Source organism: Neovison vison, chromosome 13 (assembly GCF_020171115.1).
Source record: "Neovison vison isolate M4711 chromosome 13, ASM_NN_V1, whole genome shotgun sequence".
Lineage (NCBI taxonomy): Eukaryota > Metazoa > Chordata > Mammalia > Carnivora > Mustelidae > Neogale > Neogale vison.
This window is the reverse complement of record NC_058103.1, coordinates 31,620,159-31,642,441: the sequence shown is the minus strand read 5'-3', so window position 1 is coordinate 31,642,441 and position 22,283 is coordinate 31,620,159. Positions and strand designations below refer to the sequence as shown.

General features: G+C 46.3%; 1 protein-coding gene across 1 annotated transcript; it reads right to left on the bottom strand.

Annotated features, from left to right (window-relative positions):
• Nucleotides 1-451: 451 nt before the first annotated feature.
• On the bottom strand, nucleotides 452-21,758 carry SLC10A1 (solute carrier family 10 member 1). Its single transcript, XM_044232291.1, has 5 exons — nucleotides 21,403-21,758; nucleotides 15,097-15,307; nucleotides 5,201-5,379; nucleotides 3,477-3,673; nucleotides 452-1,079 (listed from the first exon to the last, which is right to left on the bottom strand). The coding sequence occupies exons 1-5, from the start codon at nucleotides 21,756-21,758 to the stop codon at nucleotides 904-906; spliced, it is 1,119 nt and encodes a 372-aa protein (XP_044088226.1). The 3' UTR covers nucleotides 452-903.
• Nucleotides 21,759-22,283: the final 525 nt, after the last annotated feature.

Below are 22,283 nucleotides of genomic sequence, written 5' to 3'. Positions count from 1 at the left end.
GTCCTGGCCATTGGGCAACTGATACCTTAAAATTGTCTTTTAGGGTTTCAGTTGAACTTAAACTTACTAAATGGTATGAAAATCACAAGTAATTGGGCACAGTCTTATTTGCAGGTATTGTTTATTAATCTGCCTAATGATTGTCTGCATATGAGCAGTACGTAAAACATTTGTTTCATTGGAGAAAATTTGCAATTTTGGAATCCTATTTTAGAGAAACCACTCATTTTCTAGTAGCTTTTGCAGTACTTGAGTTTTGAGGGGGATAATACAGAAACCACTCTCAGCTAATGAATTGATGACTAATCTATCCGATTAGTGGATAATTCTGTGGATGTTTGTGTTCTCTTGTTTTCCTGACTTCTCTACTGATGGTGTTCTCTAGAAATGTCCATTCATTTCATTATGGCTGATTTTTTAGTTCATGTTGTTTATAATTGCTCTTGCATTTCATGTCTGCTTTTGTACATTTAGGGTCATGTTGTTGTTCTCAGGAGCTTTAATCCCAGAAATAACAGAAGGGAAATTTTAAGGTTAGAAAGGACTTTGGGCGTTTGAAATTTGGCAGTGCTCTGAGCATTTTTTTTCCCCATTTTCTGTCAAAAAGGTTGGAATGGGATTTGGATATTTGATTTTAGGGTAAAAGGCCCCTATTTGTTGTCTAGTTCAGAAGTTGAGTGTGTCTTATGTGCCTGTGGAACACTTCTGGAAATTCAGGGACAAAAGGCACTTTTGGTTTCTGCTTTCATAGGGCTGTCTTCGAACAAGTCTTTATTTCTTAAACAAGTATCCCATCTCTGAGCTGGGGATACGTGAGGCTCTTCAGGTGGACCCTCCAGGCAAGACTTGTCAGTTCTGGTAGTCCTGCTAGCAGTCTTGAAAGACTCCGTCTCTGGTGTTCTTTCATCTTTTGCTCTCTAGTTGATCACACTGAATTGCCTTCTGACCAGAATCCAGGCCACTCAGGGAAGGCTGGGCTGTGCAAGGGGAGCACTCCTCCCCTTTGTGGGTGCCATTTCCTAGAGTTTCTGGAATGGCTTCTTCAGTTGCAGCAGCTGTGTAGGTCATTTTTGTTTTATCTGGAAAGTTGAAAAGGGAGTGGAGAAGGAGAGCAACTATAGTTAATACAAAGCTTGTTTGGTCAAAGAACATCCTAGGTATTAAGTTGTATACTGTGGGGTTTTGTGAGGTCCCCCCCCCCCCCCGCCCAATCACTTTACCACCTATCCTGCTATGACTTAAATTCTGGGGGAAGGATGTGTTTTCCCTTTAACATCCCTTATGGTAATACTATGAAGTAAGTCTAATATACTTACTAATATAAGTATATTATATTACTTATATAATATTATAATATGTATATTACTTTGTAATATATATAATAAAAATATATTATAAATCTTTAATAAAGTTTATAATATATAATAATATACTTCTCAGTATAGGAAATGTGTTCAGAAGGGTCGACTTGTATTTGGGGAGAAATGAGGAGCAGGGAGGAAAGAGTAACTTTAGGGGGTCTTCTGAGTGGAGTGTCCTTGCCCCTTCATGTTATTTGGTCATCCCTCTTTGTGCCTGTATAGAGTTGGTGAGTTGTGATCATAGGAGTCAGAGTTCCCTTGTCTTGGTCCCCATTTTTGTAGAAAGGTACAGGGCTCAGAATCAAAAACAAATCTTGACCCTGAGCACAGGTGCGTCAGCCCTTACAGTGTGTAAGCTCTTAAGGTCTTCTGATCTGCATTGTATCTCTGCAAACTTAGGAACCTGGTTGGTTGGTTGGTTTAGAAACTTCCACCTCACACTACTTTTGTAAGGTAGTGGAGACTAAAGACTTCATGGGCAGTTGCCTTCAGGTAAGCATCAGACCGGATTCTTCTCTACAATTCCACTGTGGTTTTGTTTTGTTTTTTAAGATTTATTCTAAAGATCTGATTTGTTGGGGGAGAGAAGGAGCACACAAGCAGGGAGAGTGGCAGGCAGAGGGAAAAGCAGTTTCCCCCACTGAGCAAGGAGCCCATTGGAGGACTCTAGCCCAGGACTCTGGGATCATGACCTGAACTCAAGGGAGATGCTTAATTGACTGAGCCACCCAGGTGTCCTTTTAGGTTTAGGTTTATTTTAGAGCGTGTGCTCCTGAACAGGGGGAGTGAGAATCTCAAGCACACACTACTGAGCTCAGAACCTGACCTGGGCTCGATCTGACCCTGAGATCATGACATGAGCTGAAGTCAAGAGAGGACTATTTGACCAACTGAGCCACCCAGGACCCCTTACACTGTAGGTTTTGTTTTTGTTTTTTAAGGATTATTTTGTGACAGAGATCACATGTAGGCAGAGAGGCAAGCGTGGGGGGAAGGGGGGTGGGGAGCAGGCTCCCTGCTGAGCAGAGAGCCTGATTCAGGACTTGATTCCTTGGACCCTGGACCCTGGGATCATGACCTGAGCTGAAGACAGGCTTTAACCTACTGAGCCAGCCAGGCGCCCCTCCACTATAGTTTTAAACTAACACTTGAAGTTCTGAAATATGATCAGCTACTTAACTGGTTTCTTTTTGATAAGATTACATACATCTTAATTATAAATCCACATTTACTATTACACAATAATTCCAAGAAGGAGATGGTCTAGGGTCTGAGTCCATTCCCAGGGTTTAGAAACCTTTTGAAGGAACCCTTCAGGTTCATGAGAAGTTCCAGTTGAAGAATTTGGTTATATTGATGTATAGAATTAAAAAATCCTGAAATACCTTACCAAGTAAGGTTTCCTGATTTGGAAAAATGACATTTGCAGTTAAGGTCCACCTAGAGGAGAGGGCCTTAGTGGTTTCCTTGAGGTTGATAGTTTAGAGAGAATAAAGAAGGAACGTCTTAGAAGTGCCATGCTATTGTTTAAAAAGTGATTCAATAATGATCAGACTAAGCTGTCAGACCAGATGATTGTGATACTGTTTAATAAGCTTATACTACTTTTGTTTACTCTGTAACCACAGTTGGAGTCTTTTGGCTCTTGGCTTATTAGTCTGTATTGCTTTAATATATTGTTTTTCATAAAGGAGTGCCAGTGGTGCTGGGGTTTAACCTGGTTCTAGGACAGGAGAACCTAGCCTGAAGAAAACTTGAGTTTTCCAGATTGTGAATAGGAGCCCATCACACAACTACCACCTCACAGCTATCTAATATCTTAGAAAAATTTGCCCTATTCATTCTGAGTCTCTGTGGTCTCCCTAGTTAAAGTCAAAATTGCCTTGCTCCCATGAGGGCGGTTTATCCACAGATTCTTCCAGCTAGAAGACCACTGGAGTACAGTTTCTGGAAATAGCCCTGGCTCTTTGAAGTCCTTTCCTACTTTTGGCGCTGCCTGGTTTCTCGTTGCTTGATAAGAGCTGAAGGCCCAGCCAAAACGTCCCTGCCAGAGATCTCTCTGCTGGCAAGGATCAGATCCAATATGGGAGAATAGGAGAATGATTAAATACTCACCCTTGGAAGACTTCATTTTCTCATAGCACCGAAAGATGAGGATAAGAAGAACCCCTTCTCCAAGCTGGAAAATCATGTAGAGGAGAGGGAAGAAGAAAAGTGGTCCAATGTCTTCAGGGCGAAATGTCACATTGAGAATGGTGGAGCAAAGTTGAACATTTTGACATCCAGTTTCCATACTGACAGTGCGGCTGCACCTGTATAGGTTGAAAAAAAAAAACCCAAAAACCTCTTTATTCCCTCAGAAGGGACGTGAGGGTGCGAATTCACGTGTGTCCATCTTCCTCCTTCCCAAATTACTTAAGACTTATAAGAGTACTTCGTTGAAGGTTGAAGTGTGGTGACTAGTAGGTTCACTGCAGAGTTACCAAATTAGATTTTGGGAGAGCTGTCTGGCTGAAGAGGGAGGAAGTGTGAGCCAGCATCATTCATTGGCTTGTTCTGTGGTTTACATATGGGACAGTTGCAAGGTGAACATAAAGTAGAAGATTGAAATGCCTGGGGGACCTTGTCCTGTTACCTAGTTTCTGATTTGAACATCTTTAATTCCAAACCCATAATGACTTAAAAAACTTGATGGGGTGCCTGGGTGGTTCCATTGCTTGAGTGTCTTGACTCTTGGTTATGGCTCAGGTCATGATCTCAGGGTCGTTAGATCGAGCCCCACGTGGCGTCCTTTGTTCAGTGCGGAGTCTGCTTGAGATACTCTCCCTCTGTCCCTACCCCCATGCTTGCAGACTCCCAAATCTTTAAAAAAAAAGATTCAGCCCCATTTTCTATCTATGGTACATAGAACATACTCTTGTTCTTGTTTTACGGACTAAAGAGTGGGATGTTTACATTTAGTAAATACACATTTAATTTCGTTGAGTTGTGGTAGCATTTAAAGTAGTGATTAAAAATTCTGAAAGCTGTCTCAGCACATTTATTATGGGGAACTGATGACTGACCCTTGATTGGGCATTTATCGCTGAAAATTGACATCTAGTGGTCTTTGACAGTTTTAACTCTACTAAGTGGCCACATGCTACATCATATAATTTGTTCTTTATTAGTGTGATTCTTAAAATGGACAACTTTTAAAGCTGTACTTCTAAAGCAATTTAGTTTGGGTGGGGGGGGCAGAGGGAGGGCACTAGGGTGCTACTAATGATTAGACTCTGGCAGAAATAGTTGTCTATAGCTGAAAAGAGGCAAAGTTTCTGAAACAATGCCGTGTGTAGATGGTGTGTCTTGATTATCCTACACCAGACTGTCAGGCTGACTGTCCCTGAAAAGAGCCCCTGAGTCTGTGAATTGGATTAAACTACAGCAGAGGTCCACAGCCACTTTGACTCTTCCTGCCACTTAGCAGAGCTGTTACTCTGTGGTGTCCTTGTCAAGACTAAAGCCTTGGCAGCCAAGGAGGAAGCGTGGAAAAGGATGATCGTCAACACTTAGCCATGATGACTTGGAGGCACTCCAGAGTTGTTTAGCTACCAGATTTCAGCTCAGGAGGGAGTGCTTTGTCATGAGCTGTTGCTCTTTGGGTTATTAGATGCTTTTGTTCCCAAACCATTTAGTAACTTCAGTGTTTCTCACAGTCCAAAGTTTCTTGTTCAGTTGATGAATTTGTACATACTGCCAGGAAAATGCCTCCCCCGGGTTTTGGATCTTAGTCTTTTCCTGAGAGACAAGGACGAGAATGAAGCCTGTGGGACATTGAGATCTAAAATAATACCTACCGTCCATTGAGGCGCAAGAGGGTAGAGAGGACGTAGCCCAGCAGGAAGCCGACGAAAGGCATCAGGGAGGAGGTGGCCAGCAAGTGTGGTGTCATGACAAACATGATACTCTTTCCCACGTTGATGACAGAGAGTGCTATGATGGCCACACTTAACAAGAGCATGATGATCATCCCTCCCTGTAAATGAGGACAGGAAGAAAGGAATTAAAAGGGTGGCAGGGGATAGGGAGGAACAGAGAGTCTGAGGAAGCACGGGTGGGTATTAAAGGTGGAAAACATGTTAATGAAAAATTGGTACTTGAAGGGAGTACAAAAAACTTTATCTCCCATCTTTTTGGAATTCTTACATGTAGCTAGGAAGCATTTTTTTTTTTTTTTAAGATTTTATTTATTTGACACATCATAAGTAGGCAGAGAGGCAGGCGGGGGGCGGGAAGCAGGCTCCCCGAGGAGCAGAGAGCCCAATGTGGGGCTCGATCCCAGGACTCTGAGATCATGACCTGAGCCAAAGGCAGAGGCTTAACCCACTGAGCCACTCAGGTGCCCGGCTAGGAAGCATCTTGAATGACAAATCTAAAATTTTTGTTACTATTGACTGTTAACAAGATAGCCAGATAATTGCCAGCAAAATGAGTTTATCTGGAAATAGAGGAAGTACAGCTTGGGACAAGTAAGCTGTGATGAACCATAGGCAAGTGCTCAGAATAGGCAACTATGCCTTTAGAGAGGACAAGCTGGGAGGGGCTGTTTTACTAAGTCCTCACTGGCAGGGCTGTTGCTGGGCAAGGAGAAATTCTTCCTGCTGTGTTATGTAAGGCAAGCTTCTTTTGGCTATTGGTAGTGCAGGAGAGCTCTCCAGGGCTTCTGGGCTCTCTTTTTTTAAAAAGATTTTATTTATTTGACAGTACAAGTAGGCAGAGCAGCAGGCAGGTAGGGTGGGAAGCAGGCTCCCCGCTGAGCAGAGAGCCCAATGCGGGGCTCAATCCCAGGATCTTAAGATCATGACCGAAGCTGAAGGCAGAGGCTTAACCCACTGAGCCATCCAGGGGCCCCCTGGACTCCATTTTAAATGAGGTTTTCTTTATTTTCACATTTCTCCCTTTTGATCAAGGTCTGTCTTCAAAAGCATTGCTGATCCAGAGTCAGGTTTTTTATATTTAGCGGCTCCATCCACTAAAGTGGTTTTCTTCCTCATTGCCAGGAAGGACTTTCCCTGGTGGTCGTGTCCCATGTTGGAAAGTGCATAGGTTGGAACTGTTGAGGCTACATTAGAGTAACAAGGAAGGATATGAGGGAGAACTCTTCAGGCATTTTCTTTCTGAGGTCTATATCTTGCCAAGATTGTAAGCGTTGGAGATCATCTTGGAAGTCTTTGAGCTAACATCTCTCTATTGGTGTGTCATTTCTGTAGAGATTTGATAGTAAATAAGAAGTTTGTGAATATCTAGCAGAATAATTTGTATGTTAATAGTCCTAAACTAGGATTCCAAACCTTAAGGCATCCAGCTAAAGAGGTCAAAGAATTGGGATGCCTGAGTGGCGCAGTCAGTTGGGTGCCTGCCTTCAACTCAGGTCATGATCCCAGAGTTCTGGGATCAAGTCCCACATCGGGTGCCCTGCTCAGTGGGGAGCCTGTTTCTCCCTTGGCCCGCTGTCCCCCTTGCTTGTATGCTCATTCACTCTGACAAATAAAATCTTGAAAAAAAGTCAAAGGATTGATGGTTATGGTTGGAGAAAGGTTGAAACAAGTTCTGAGAACACCTGGCCGTAAGAGCCTAACCTGACAGGTCTTGCAGTTATAATTTGGGATAAAAGAGAAGTTGGTTACAGGTAAGGAATCTCTGACCTCATGAACAGATTGCAATTTCTGGTGACAGATCGAACAGCTAGAAAGTTTCTCCCCTTTTACAATAGATTGAGCCAAGAAAGGGAGGAAATAAAGTTAAGAAGCAATATTGAAAAAAAGGAATACAGGCTTAATATCTTGGGAAAACTGTCTCCTTCAAGTGTCATCTGCTTCGATTCCTAGAAACCATTATTTTTATGTCATGAATTGGTGTGTGGGTCCAGTCAGGGTTTGATGCTTTCATTAGATGATCCAAAAGTCTCTTCCTTAGTTTGGTGGCACAAGAGTTAACACTACCTGTTAGGGGCAATTTCAGCAGGGTTGAGGGGAATTCTGAGCTGTCTCTTCCAGTAGGTGAAATCTCTGGACTACAAGGTGTGATGGTTAAAGTCTTCATCTCCTGGGAGCACACTATGGAAAGATTACTAAAGCAAGTTGAGCAATAGATGATAGATTTCGAAGGATTATGGCAATGCGTTTGGCCATGGTATTTGAAAGGTCTCTACAAATTTTGCCAGTTGGGTCTTAATGATACTGTTAATGTGTTCAGCTAGCCCTGAAGATAGAGGGTGGTGAGCACAGGGAAAGTGCCGTAAAAGTAGCTGAACTGCACAGACTTGTCAAAGCCCTTGACTGGTGGAGTGAATTTCCTGGTCACTATGAAGTTCCGGGGGGCATTGATGACCTTTAGTGGGATTTTAATCGTAGAAGTAGCAGTAGCCTATCTACAAAGGAAAGCTTCAGTCCAGTGAAGAAGCATACAAACCATTACCAAAACACATTTATATACATGAGGTGGAGGAAGCTCTATAAAATCCATTTATCAAACTTCAAATAGTCTAGTATGTAGTTTGAGGTGTAGGGAGCAGTGTGGACACGTTTTCTTGAATTGTGTTTTGGGCAGGTGGGGCAAGCAAAATAGGTACTCTCTGGGACCTTGTTAATATCTCTCCACCGGTATTGGTTCATGAAGGTTTTCCAGTCATCAGTAATGGGAACCTTGTGTCTCGAGCAGGACTAGATTATTATTATTATTTAAAATTTTAATTGACCATGCCATTTTTTAAAAAGATCTTCTGTATCTTTGTCAGAGAGATAGAACACAAGCAGGGGAGCGCCAGGCAGAGGGAGAAGTAGGTAAAGGGAGAAGCAGGCTTCCCACTGAACAGGGAACCCAAAGTGGGACTCCATACTAGGACCCTGGGATCATGACCTGAGCCAAAGGCAGACGCTTAACCCACTGAGCCACCCAGGCTTACTATTTGGCCCAAGCCAAATAGACTTTTGGCCCACGCCAGAGTTTTGTTTCGTTTTGTTTTAAATTGACTAGCAGTTAATTATTATTCTAATATTTTTCCTTTTGTGGGGCCAATTGTTAAGCATCTCTGGTCAGTTCTTCTAGATTATTATTTGGGGGAACATCCTTTTGGACCATGACAGAGGTTTAGTTATTGGTTACTTTGAAAGCTGCATTCTTTGCAGAAATATCAGTGAGGTGGTCTCCTTTAAGTCCCAGGGAATCAGGTTTAGGATTCCCAGGGACCTTGTTAATGGCTAAGTGGCTGGCAAGAGTATGGCATCTAATAATTTCTGGACAGAAAGGCCATTTTTAATTCTGTCCCCACTAGAAGTGAGGATGCCTTACTGGTTCCATACCATTCCAAAGCCACAAGCTACACAAAAGGCATACGGATTCTCAGGAGAGTGGTAGTCCCTTCAGGGCTTCCCAACTGCATTCTGAGTGAGATTTCCTTTATGTTCACGTTACTAAGCCAGCACGGCTTCTAACTGACCTCTTTGGACTGCAGGTATTTCAGTGACTGCTGTGACTCTGAAGGCATGAGACTATTCAGTCCTCCCACAAGAGTTTATTTTCTTACAAAGTCATTATCTCTGGAGCCTGTATACACATATCTACCATATTACCATCACTCCTCCGCATATTTAGGAACTTGGAAGTTCCTCTTGGAACCTGTCCTACTTGTCTCAAATACCTCCATTACATGTAGGGACTGCCTCTGTTTTAGGATGAATCTGATTTCTGGAAGTTGCTAAGAATCATCTGAAGTGAAGCTAGTAAAGGTTGGTGATTGAGCCAGGTAATGTGATTTTAGACTCCAAATTGATTTATAACCATAAAGGGGCAAACCTACTTTCTTGAGTGACCTGCAGATTGGAACTGAAGGAAGTTACCAAAAGAAGTTTCAGGAATGTTCCGGGTAATAAGGCAACAACAGAAACACTGCAGGTCTACCCTGCCCCAGGGAAGTGCCTATGAAAGCAATATTTGTTTGGAACAGTGGTATGTTTTCATTTATTTTAGAATTTGCTTTATTTTAAAATTTGTTGATTTTATAGTTCTATCTTACATATTATTTTATTTGTTATTTTTTGAAAGATTTTATACATTTATTTGAGAGAGACCAGAGCACAAGCTGGAGTGGGGTGAGGTTGGGGAGCAGAGGGAGAGGAAGGAGCAAACTTCCCACTGAGCAGGGAGTCTGACACAGGGCTCAATCCCCAGACCCTTAGATCATGACCCAAGCTGGAGGCAGATGCTTAATCAACTGAGCTCCCCAGGCACCCCCATCTTACTTACCATTTTAACTTCAATAGGTGAATTTATGATGAATTTACAGTAAGACTTTTTAGCATGTAACATAAGAATGAAAGCTTTCAAACTGCACTCACATGTCTGTTCATTTTGGAGAATGACACACCAAACTGGTAAAATATATGCATAAATTTAAGGCTCTGTATCCCTTTAATCCTCTGGGTAAAGGAATATATTAACAAACTTTTGTTGAACTTACCATGTTATTTTCTAATACTTAGGTGTATTGCTTCCAGTTTCCAGTTCATTCATGTGACATATTTCCTCGTAATATTTAGAAAATTGTGGTAAGGGGTGCCCAGGTGGTTCAGTCAATTAAGCATCTGCCTTCAACTCAAGTCATGATCTTGGCGGGGTTGGTGGGGTGGGGGTGGGGTGCTTCTCAGCAGGAGGTCTGCTTCTCCCTCTCCCTTTGCCTCTCCCTCTGTGCTCTCACATACTCTCTGTTCTCTCAAATAAATAAAATCTTTAAAAAAATAGAAATTGTGGTAAAATGTATGTAACACAAAAGTTGCCATTTTAACCATTTTTAAGTGTACAATCCAGTGGCATTAGTTACATTCACAAAGTTGTCTTGGTAACATTTTAACATTTATTTATATTGCTCAAATTTCAGCTGCACTGTTTTGCATTTCTATGTTTGAATCCATATTGTAATGGATATGGCCATTTAAAGATTTTTATTTATTTTTTATTTGAAAGAGAGAGTGAGTGCACGGGCAAGGGGGAGGGGCAGAGGGAGAGAGAGAAGCAGACTCGCTGCTGAGCAGGGAGCCAGATGCAGGGCTGGGTCTCAGGATCCTGAGATCATGACCAGAGCCGAAGTCAGATGCTTAACCCATTGAGGCACCCAAGTCCCCTTTGATGTGAAAATTTAAATGTCAACCTGTAATGACTAGTGGTCCTACCCCAAGATAGGAAGAACTTTCACAGAGTTCACTGATAACCACATTTCAAGTTGTATTGGAACACTTCACTGGTGAGCTGTTAGTTTGCATTTGGATTGACTTCTCCTTTTGGATTTTTTCCGCTATTCAATAACCAAATAGATTTTGTCCCCATCAAAATAGTGTAGTGGGTAATATAGGGGTTACTGGGCTACTGAAATTGTCCATGAAGCCAGATACCCTCTTCTCTGTGGGCATCTGCTCTCATTCTCTCACTCTGGTTCTCCTGGGGTTGTAGAGTGGTTTGGAGCACAGAAGTTGGTGCGACCCTGGTTTGAAGGCTGACTGCCAGTCTCCAGGAGTGTAAACATTGCTCAGCCACTCCACCTTTCTGAGTCAGTGGACAGCATAGCACTAGGCATGTAAGAACGGACTCACTGAATTGTAGCCCCTCTTCTTATTCACGGGTTAAGGAGGGGAATTGAACGTCCCAGAGCTTCGTGTCCTCTTGGTCCTGCCACTTGTCCACAACCTCCTGGTGAGACAGGCCAAAGGTAGGTGCTTCTCCATGTTTTCTGTACCGCCTGACTTCACTGCTCTGTTCGAGCTGACAGAAGCTGTGAGCAGCCTCCATTCATAGCCAATCCATCAGCGTGCCAGGGACACGGGAGATGATTTGGCTTATTCTTCCCACAAAGGTGGCGTACACAGGTTGCTGAATGACCAAACTAAGAAGATCCTCTCATTTAGAGGGTTTGCAGAACTACAGAGACGGAAGCAGGAGCAGAGACAGGCCTTGAAAGACAGCAGCATAAGCCGCAAGTTGGCAAACACTATCACATGGAGGTGGGGCCGTTCTCCTGTAGCAGCAGGTGGGGGAAAGCTTGGGGGAGTGGCCAAGGCACTGTAACAGCAGGACCCTTTTTAAGGGTGGTGGGTGGCTTGTGGTACAAGCGGACCAGGTCATGCTGGGGTTCATCAAACGGACCACATAGACTTGCATGGGTAATTTAGGGTATTTTACTTGAATTGCCATTCCAAATAGAGCATCCTTGAACTTGTATCTTGGCCTGTCTAGATGTGACCTCCCACAAGGTAATGCAGGTGATGGAGCAGAATTTGAACGGATACCTTCTGCCAGAGCTAGTTATCAGAAGTCGGGTAATTGTGATTTGAAAGTCTCTAGAAGGGTTACATGTGGAAAAGGGCAGGGGCGAGTATTTGCTCAATTTTCAGTTTACCACTCATTCTCTAACGCAAGAGGGAGATCTCACTGGACTCCATTTCTGCTGTTGAATTGAGTGGTGGGTATGCAACAACCAGCAACAGGAGACAGATTAATAATCCTGGCTCTGCCAAGTAGGTTCTGGGGCTTCCGGTTATTCCATCGGAATAAGGCAGGAGACTGAACTTTATCTTGAAAGCCTTGCCAGCTCTAAGATCTGAGATCGTTTCTGCATCTTCAGGTGAATATTTTTAATTAAAGTTATTCTGAGTTAAAAAGACCTACATTCTAATATTAGTTGTAACTGGCACTATAGTCCTTGGCTTTGTCACTTACAAAATGGGGAAGAACAGAGTTGCATTAAATGATATCAGGGTCACTTCCCATTTTTAATTTTTTTTTTTTTTTTGCATTCCTATACTTCTACAAACTATCCGGAATAACATTAAATGATAGATGCAAACATGTCTGGGGTTTTTGCCCCTGCAAATGTGGGAAGTGTCCCAGATGGAGGGGAGGACATGTGCGAAGAGAGAAGAGCTGGGACTGGGGAGGTTGGGGATAGCAAGTCGAGAAGGGCCTAGAAAGCCCCATTAGGGAGTTCAAAGTTTATCCTCGAGAACATACAGAACCGATGAGGTGTTTTAAACAGTGGAGAACTGACGAGGTGTTTTAAGCAGTGGAGAGACATGGGAAGTGTTCATACTGTCCATTTCCACCCTTGGGTTAAAACCGATCAGGAAGCCAGGTTAGAAGGCTGTTTCAGTTGTCCTGTGAGAGAGGACAGTGGACTGAGTAGATGATAGTGTTCTCAGAGATGGGGCGGAGTGGATGGATCCAAGCGACACAAGGCAGAATAGACAACAGGTGGGTGGGAGAGGAGATGGTGAGGGGACCCTGAGAACGATTTGATGATTTTGTGGCTCCGGCAGCTAGGCACATGGAACGCCATGGCTTGAGATAATCACACGGGGGAAGAGCAGGCTTGGGGAGGAGATAGTTTGAGTTTAATGCATAATGAGTTTTAAATGCCTGACATACATTCAGGTAGAAATATGTGGCAGTTAATAAATGAATTCTGGAGTCAGGAGATAGTTAAGGGCTGGAGGTGGTGTTCTGGAAGTCATCAGCTTGTGGGTGGTCATTGAGATGGACCAGATCTCACGGTGGGGAGATCCTGGGCTTAGGGAAATCTGGCAAGAAAAGCAGAAAGCCTGGGCTGAAGGCAGAGAAGTAACTTTTACCAGGGAAACTCACTAGGAAGTCCAAAAACAAGTGCCTGAGAGGTGAGAGGAAAGCAGGAGTGCCCGGTCACCACAGATGAGGGGGAAGGCTTCTGAGAGAGAAGCATGGTCAGTCATACCAAAGGTTGCTAAAAAGTTAAGGATGAACCAAGAAATGTCTGTTGGATTTGGCAAAAAAGTAGATCATCATGCTGAGTGGATGGGAGACCAAGGAGAAGAGAAGTGAGAGATTCAAGTAGCTGAGACTAATTAGCTGAGATTAATTGTTGAGGGTCTGTCACTTGTGAGAGCTGCCCTCGTGGGTGTGGTGGGAGTGGAAGGTGTGGGGGTGACACAGGTGCAGGGAGGGGTGTTTCTTGAAGCATGGGTTGGGGAGGAAAGGCAGCTGTTGGAGCCCAGGAGGGATGGCTTTTGTTTTTGTGTTTTTTTTTTTTTAATTTTATTTATTTATTTGACAGACAGAGATCACAGGTAGGCAGAGAGGCAGGCAGAGAGAGAGAGGGAAGCAGGCTCCCTGCCAAGCAGAGAGCCTGATGTGGGGCTCGATCCCAGGACCCTGGGATCATGACCTGAGCTGAAGGCAGAGGCTTTAACCCACTGAGCCACCCAGGCGCCCCTGTTTTTGTGTTTTAAAGAGAGGAGAGAAGTGAACCTGTATCAGTACTGATTGTGAAGAACCAACCGGCACGGAGACTTGAGAAATGAGAGCAGAGGTGCCGGAGGCTAGGGGACCCGGGGGCCATAATCACTAAAAGCAGATCTCTGAGAAGCAAGAGTGGAGAGAATGGGTGAAGCCACCCAGAGTTGAGGTGGGGAAGATGGACCGAGGAGAAACGACTTTTCCAGGTCTGTCAACAGAGTGGGAAGGACAGCTGAAGCCACTGAGTTAGGACTGGGCCAGGACAAGGGCAAACCTACCCTGGGCGATGGTAGTGCAAAAACTGAAAAGTCCCGACAACTTGCAACTCCTTGGTCTCAGGCCCAAAGCTGCTGCCAAGGCTTGAGCTTTTTTTTTTTTTTTTTTTTTTTTTAAAGGTTTTATTTATTTATTTGACAGACAGAGATCACAAGTAGGCAGAGAAGCAGGCAAAGAGAGAGAGGGGGAAGCAGGCTCCCTGCTGAGCAGAGAGCCCGATGCGGGACTCGATCCCAGGACCCTGAGATCATGACCTGAGCCGAAGGCAGCGGCTTAACCCACTGAGCCACCCAGGCGCCCCAAGGCTTGAGCTTTTAAGCAGCAGGCCTCGCAGGCTGATCTGAGGCAGAGTCCTTCCTGAGGACAAGCATGGAGTCCAGGCCTTGGGGGGTGAGCAGTGAGCTGGAGGGGGAGACTTTCGGGGACTGAGCTCCAGGGTTACAAAGTTGGTAGGGGTCCATTGCAGCACTCCCAAGAGTCTATGTTTCTTCTGAGGACAGGGCAGTGGCATGATGGCCTGTGTGTGACCACAGTGCTCCTCCAAACCCCCTGGGGCTAGTCATCTCTCCTTCCCATCCCACACCTGAAATGCTGGGAGTGTGCACAGTACCTCTTCCCCTGTTCTCTTCTCCTCTGGCTTCTTGTAAAGTCAGCCAAGTTTGCCGTCATTCCCCCTGAGTTCCTCTATTCAGACTACCCCCCGACCCAGGCTGACCCAAATCCTACCCTTCATGGTCTACCCCTCCCGATCTTGCATTCAGCCAATACCTAGTTGTGCACTGAATTTGGTCTTATTTCTCATGTGTTCCTTCACTGTCTGCTAATATCAGACTCATTGACGACAACGAAGCCTCTGAGTATAGCATAAAACTTAGCATCTAGTAGGTATATGAGAAGTTTTTTATTATGAAAACAATGAAAATAAGAATTATGAGAAATAATCATCATATGATTGTGCATGTGTTCTACTTTTTTCTCCTTACTTTTCAAAAGTATTCTCACATACGTTACAACCCCATGAGGTAGATGTACCAATAGTCGATCCTTTTACTTCTTCCAATAAGGAAGGAAACAGACACAGAGAAAGCCATGGCTCTCTTCAAGCAATACACTGAGATGATCGTGGCATTCTTGCTCCCTGTACAGGTCCCCAGGTTCTTACCTTGGTGACATAGCGTACATATTGCGGCCGTTTGGCATTGAGGAAGATTCCAATGGTGCAAGGAATGAGAACCAAGATTAGTGATATCACGATGCCTTTGTAGGGTACCTTGTCCTTCAGATCCCCATCATAGATCCCCCTGGAGTAGACAAACAGGAGGAGGGGCATCATTCCCAGAGCAAAGAAGGTGGAGCAGGTGGTCATCACGATGCTGGGAGGGAGAAGCAGAGAGAGTACAGAGTGAGCCCATTAACATAGACTGTTCTGTTGATTACCTGGTATGAGCCAGGCATTGTGCTAAGCATTTTACATACATTTAATTTCTTTTTTTCCAGTACGCTTAGGAGATACAAGTTACAGGTTGATACTCTCAAGTTCTTTACTTTCTGGTTTATCTTTACATTATTTTTGATAAGTAGAGTGTGAGTCCCAGAGCCTGAATAATATATCTCTGCTCTAATATGTATCCTAATTGTACTATTACCATTTCCATTTGGACTCCACTACCTGTTAGTCCTGTATAGGGAGAGGCCTTCTGGAAAGGCTGGTTGAAAGAATAAAGAAGCTAGAAAATATTGTTGGATTTGTGGATATTCATGTGAACATATATGGCTCTAGCTTCCATTCTTGTAGGAGGGTTGGGCATGAGGGGTTGGCAAGATCCCAGGAAAGCCGCACTAAGTGTGTGTTTCTCCTCCCCACAGCCCTATTATCTATTTACACTGGTTGTTTCCAGTGTATAGAAGTGAAGTACAGCTTTGTTGCACATCAAGCCATGGCCTAAGTCAAAGGGTCCAGAGTGTAGCCATCAAGGACAGCAACAGGTAGAGGTATCACTAGGAATAAGTAGCTGCCAGAGGTGAGGAGAGACCCTCAAAGAATATTGTGAACTAAATAAGGGGAAAATCCTTCTTCCCATTAAATCTAAAACACTAAATACATATTTGAGCTTCTAGAAAAGTTAGGGAGTTTTCCAGGTACCAGCAACAGAATGCAAAGGAGTTTGTGGGTGAATTTATGCTGAAGTGGCATGGTGTGGAGTGAGTAGGGAGTAGAGTGTTAGTCTTGTAATCTGAAGGCTTTGGTTTTCATGATAAAGGGAGGGACCAGATCTGAGGTCATCTGGCAGATTAGGCGCCTGGGTGGCTCAGTGGGTTAAAGCCTCTGCCTACGGCTCAGGTCATGATCTCATGGTCTTGGGATCGAGACCCACATTGAGCTCTCTGCTCAGCAGGGAGCCTGCTTCCTCCTCTCTCTCTGCCTGCCTCTCTGCCTACTTGTGATCTCTGTCTGTCAAATAAATAAATAATCCAAAAGAAAAACTCCAGAAATGTTTTTTGTAGACTTGAGACCTAATCCCCCAAACCAAATGAAGAATTAAGGGCAAAGAATAGCGAATGTAGTTTTCTTTTTCTTTTTCCCTTTCTTTTTTTTTTTTTTTTTTAATTTGACAGGCAGAGATCACAAGCAGGCAGAGAGGCAGGCAGAGAGAGAGAGAGAGAGAGAGAGAGAGAGAGAGGAGGAAGCAGACTCCCCGCCGAGCAGAGAGCCCGATGCGGGCCTCGATCCCAGGACCCTGGGACCATGACCTGAGCCGAAGGCAGGTGCTTTAACCCACTGAGCCACCCAGGCACCCTTTCTTTCTTTTTTTTTAAACAATTTTTTATTTATTTGAGAGGCAGGGAGAGCCTGGGGAGAAGCAGAGGGAGAGGGACAAGCAGGCTCCACGCTCAGTGCGGAGCCTGATGCAGATCTCCACCCCAGGACCCTGAGATCATGACCTGAGCTGAAACCAAGAGTTGGACGCTTCACTGACTGGGCCACCCAGGCACCAGGTGTGGAGACTTACCTTTCAGATATCAAGACTTACAAAGTCATGGTAATTAAGAAAACGTGGTATAAGGTGGCCACACAGACCAAGAGAAGAGAGATTCCTAGAAACAAACCCACACATACTGGTGAATTTTATCTATGTGAGAGATGGCATTATCAATTACTGGAGAAAAATTCATTCAGTGGTACTGGGAATTCTCTCTATTCATTTGGAAAAGATAAAATTAGATCGCACTATACATAAAAATGAGCAATTGAAAATCTCCATGTGAAAAGCATAACTTAAAAACTTTTCAGGGACCCCTGGGTGGCTCAGTGGGTTAAGCCTCTCTCTGCCTTCGGCTCAGGTCATGATCCCAGGGTCCTGGGATCGAGCCCTGCATCATGCTCTCTGCTCGGTAGGGAGCCTGCTTCTCCCTCTCTCTGCCTGACTCTCTGCCTACTTGTGATCTCTGTGAAATAAATAAATAAAATCTTAAAAAAAAAAAAAAACCAAAAAATTTTCAAAGAAAATGTAGCGGGATATCTTCATGATCTTGAGCATAGTCAATGATTTCTTAAAGGAACCCTCCCCAGACACAAACTGCCAAGGAAAAAGATTGGTGAATTTGAGTCCATTAAAATGAGCACTCTCTATTAAAAGACATCAACCTATGAAGACCAGTCCCAAACCGAGTTGACCATTGCAGCACACAAAAACAACAAATACCTACAATTCAGTGAGAAAAAACGTGCAAGAGGACAGTCCAAGAGAAAAAGCAGCAAAGGACATATTTCTAGCAGAGGACCGATGGTGATCCAGTCATTGGCCAAATGGCCAATAAACATATGAAAAGGTGCTAAACCTCCCTTGAAATCACATTTAAAACCGCTGCGACCCATTCCACGTTCACCAGATGGCGCTAATGACAAAGTCTGACAGATGACGGCAAGGAGAAAAAAGGATCTTCATTACGCCGCTGGGGAAAGTGTGAAGGGCGAGGCAAGAACTACTCTGGAGACTCATTTGTAGGCGTGCGAACCCCACGACCTGGCAGTCCTGCTTTGATGTTATGCACTTTCGCCCCGGGAGCATGGGGCACAGGTACAAGACTGTTCACAGCAGCAGAACATGAAATCCATGTAAATAAATGTCTGTCAGTAGAACAGATGCATTCCAGCAAACTACACTGTGGGTCAAGGGCCCCGGAGAAGTTGTTCTGCACATATGCCCGTATCTCAGAGAGGTGAGCTGTCAAGTGGTCTGGCCAGCAGGCTACTGTTTATATAACATTTGAGGACATGCAAGTTCAATGATGTGTCCTGCTTAGGGATCCATGCAAGGAGGTAGAAAGAGTGTAAAAGAGTCTGTGCTCCCTTGGGGTGGGTAGAGTGGCCCCAGACTGGGGCACAGGGGGCTCCGGCGCTAGCTATGGATTTTGTTTTGGGAGAAAAGCCACACACAACTTGTGTGCCTGTTTTGATGCCCTTGGGCAGAGGAGTCATGCTTACTCTGGCTTGGTACGTCAGAAGTTCTGGAATTTGCTCTGGGATGTGGTGTGCCTTGCAAACTCCGGTGGATGGAAACCATGCCCCAAGACCTCCGGGTACCTCCTATCTCACCAGTGTCTCTGACTGTCATGATCGTCCCTTTATCCCGAAGGACGGGGGAGGACTTGTCCAGCCTCTAGCTCTGAGATGGGGGCTTGTTTCGGCAGAGCAGTGTGGACCTAGCTGCCTCGGGGGAGGACGGGGAGCAGAGGGCCAGAGGGAAAGGAGTCCATGTCGTTTTTTATTTCTCTTTCTTGCCTCTCAGAACACTGCACATGCCCTGCTCTTGGACATCTGTACACCCTGGGTGTGGGGACAGGTTTGGAGCCCTTGTCAGTAAAGGCACTGGAGGCTGACGCTGAGGGAGCGTGGGGGGACCCGACAGCTTCTGGGGGAGTGTGAAATTCCTGGAACACCTTCTGTCTCAGCCTGGTTAGGCTTCCTACCTCTGGGATGGGGAGGGGAAGGCCTGTGGGCTGGTTGAAGGTGTGGGGCAGCAAAGGCGGTCAGAGGGGCTCACAGCCTAGAACGTGGCCTCCGGCCCGTGATGGCAGTGACCCCAGACTCACTCCAGCCATGAGGAGTGGGTACGGGTGGGAGAGGCTGGGACTGGCTCCAGGCGTGACTTTCCTGCAAATTCTGGGAAACCTCTGGCAAGTGTCTAGACTTCAGTTCCTCATCTCTAAAGCAGAATCAGGGCCTTCAGATTCACCACAGCTCCGCGTGGGGAATCGTCCAGTGCTGGGCTTAAAGAGAGGTCCTGCCTGGTAGCCTCCCAGCTGTAGTGGCTGGCTCCAAACAGGCTCCATTGGGCTTGCACAGGGTTTTAAAAAGACGTTAATGAGTTGTCATTATGGAAAACTTTGGAGTTTTCAGGTAAAAAAGGGAGATTCGACTTTTTCGGGAAAAGCAGGGAACGGTCGTCGGCGGCTTCATGCTCCCATGGAACACCCATGGCGGGGGCACCTGGGATGTGCCCTGTTCCGGGGACCTGCACCTCATGGCTGGCAGGTCACTGCCAGTCACTGTGTTCCTTTCTATTCATGCCTGGCCCTGAAGGTATCTGAGTGAAAGGAGAGCATTTGGAGCCTCCCAGACCTTGGACACATGTATTAGCCTCTCTGTGCCTCAGTTTCCTTATCTTTAAAATGGGACTCCGCCCAGCACCTCCTCCCAGGATGCTGTATGCAGGTTTCCTGCGAAGTGCTTGCTGCAGTGCCTGGCTGTGCTGTATTATCAGAATCATTTCTCTGTGATGCATGGAAGGAGTTGTCCCAGATGAACTCCGACTGTGATTTAAAGTCTGGCAGCCCATGAAGCTAGGTGATGTGGAATCCATGTTCGGCTGCAGGGGTCTGAGGCATGGTTCAATACGCAGGGAGGTCTGTCTGTGGGAATGGGCTTTATGGCAGAAGGTGGGCATCCCAGCATTTTCTTTGTGGGGTCTTGGGAGAGGTGAGGGTCCTCAGGAGCCCAGAACAAGAGATCAAGCAGGAGAGCACAAGAGCTCATGCTCCTGTGTTGCTGGAGGCTGGGCTGGAGGCTCGAACCTCATAGAAACTTCACAGCACCCCTTGGCCACTGAGGCTGGGACATCTGGTAACTCACACTTACGACACCCCTTTAACACTGGAATGAAGCTATAGTTCGGGTTTCTCGGGACACAGAGGCTGCAACGCACCTTGTCCACAGGGCAGACTGAAGACAGAGGGCTTGCTTTGCGGCAGAAAGGATTTGGATCAGACAGAGGGAAGAATTTCCTCACAGGGAGTTGAACATTGAACGTGTTCCCATGGGAGACTGTGCAAGCCAAACCCCTACTTTGTGCCTGTCTTCCCATCAACTGCCTCAGTGAGTGCTGAGTCACGTGGGTAGAGAGTCCAGAGCTCAGAAGATAGGTCCCAGTAAAGACCTGCTCACTATTTGTTTTTCATTTAAAGTTCGGTGGCCTTCTTCTGCACCAGATTTCTTGGCTGGTGTGCTTAGTAATGTTCAGCCGGGTGCTGGCCAGCATGAGCAGCTGGACCGTCTGAGCCCACTGCCCTACCTGGCATGGAAGAGGGTCTCCACCGGGCACTGAACCTCAGAGTGGGCAGGCTGGACATGGAGGCTCACAGAGAGGCCGGGGCTTTTGCTGGTGATTTTCCCTCAGCCAGCGCGGGCTGCTGCTAGGGCTGGAGCAGGTCTGCAATGGCCTCACTCTGGCAGGCATTCTAGATCAGAGTCCCGCCTGTTTAGAAGGACAGGTGTTCAGCCGGCCCCTGCAGAAGTGAGCCCTGATTTCTGCTGCGATGCTTTGGGTGAGGGGATATGGCTACTCTGCCCCCTCCCAGTGTGGCTCATGCAGCCCAGCATGGCCTGGGAAACTCTGGGATCTGCCTGGTTGTGTCTTTGCACGGATATGGTCCTGTGCCTGATGGGCCCAGGGGGGTTAGGAGAGGCCATCCCATAGGCCTGGATAGCTGGAAGGATCTTTGAAAAGACTTGTCTGTTCTACAGGGATCGGAAGGGCTCTTTGGTTCTAAGCCACCTTGATCTCCCTGGAGAAGTCTGGAACCCATGAGCACTCCCTTTCAGATCTCTGGCCTCAAGGCAGACAACTTGCCCATCATGGTAAGGGGGCAGAGCTCCCCAGAGGCCTCTTGGGTTTAAATAGTACTCCTATAAGTTGGTTTCTGTGGCCCATCTGAGACATCTCTGGAAGTAAGGGGGTCTTCAGGAGGACTCTGGACGATCTGGTCCCCTTTGACTTGATGCTTAAACCAGGATGTACCCCAACTCCTGTCTGCAGCCCAGTGTAAGCCCTGACAGCAGTCCCACGCACCCCTACCCTAGCCTCCACCTGGCCCCCACTCACTGCCTATCCTGACTTTGACCTTGACTGGGACATCTCCCATGCAGCTTCCATTCCCCAGGCAGCTCCCTCCTCACCTCCAGTCCTACCTGAGGTTCATGTCCCCCTTCATGGCCAGACTGAAGATGTTGGACAGGGTCCCGCCAGGGGAGCAGCCGCAGACGAGGATGGCCAGGGCCTCGATGTTGTTTAGCCGGAAGACCTTGCCCAGAGTAAAGGCAGTGAGAGGCATGATACCGTACTGGGCCATCAGGGCGATGGCCAGTCCCTTGGGCTTCCAGAAGTGGGCCTTGATCTTGCTGAATTCCATGGTGCAGCCCAGCGAGAGCATGATAATGAGCAGCAGGAACACCAGGATGACACTCAGGGCCGTGTCGGTGGGGCGCTTGCCGAAGTGGGGCGGGAGGGTGAAGTTGAGCGGGGCTGTCCCGTTGTGAGCCTCCATCCTCCTGGGCAGCTGCAGAAGGCCGCGGGACCCAGCACAACCCTTGTTCACTGAGGACTCCCTTCCCTGTCCAGTCTTTGCTAGGTGCCTTCTTCAGTCCCCTCTAGGGCAGGACTGTGGCTCTGGGCAAACAGAGGATTATGCAACTGGCAGAGCTGCTTCTCTGGAGGCGGTCCAAAGGGGAGAGAACCCAGAGCGTTCTCTGCCTGCTCCAACTCTGCCTCTGCAGCCTTCCCAGGGGGCCCTTACTCTTCCCTCTCAACACTTTGGCTACCCCTGGGACAAGAGAGCCGTGTCTCTCCTTCGCCACCCACTGAGTGTGCCCCACGGGCCTTCTGCCCCTGGGGACCTGTCCAGGGCCTGCACCGATCCAGGTCTGGTCCTCCCTGTTCTCTGCTCAGTCCCTGATACCTCTGCTCTCATTCAGGGGGAGACGCCCTCCCCATTCCCCCAAATCTGGGTGGTGAAACAGCTGAGTGACCCATTTCCTTGCGGGACCAAGGTAGCAGATTTCAAGGGGCTGTG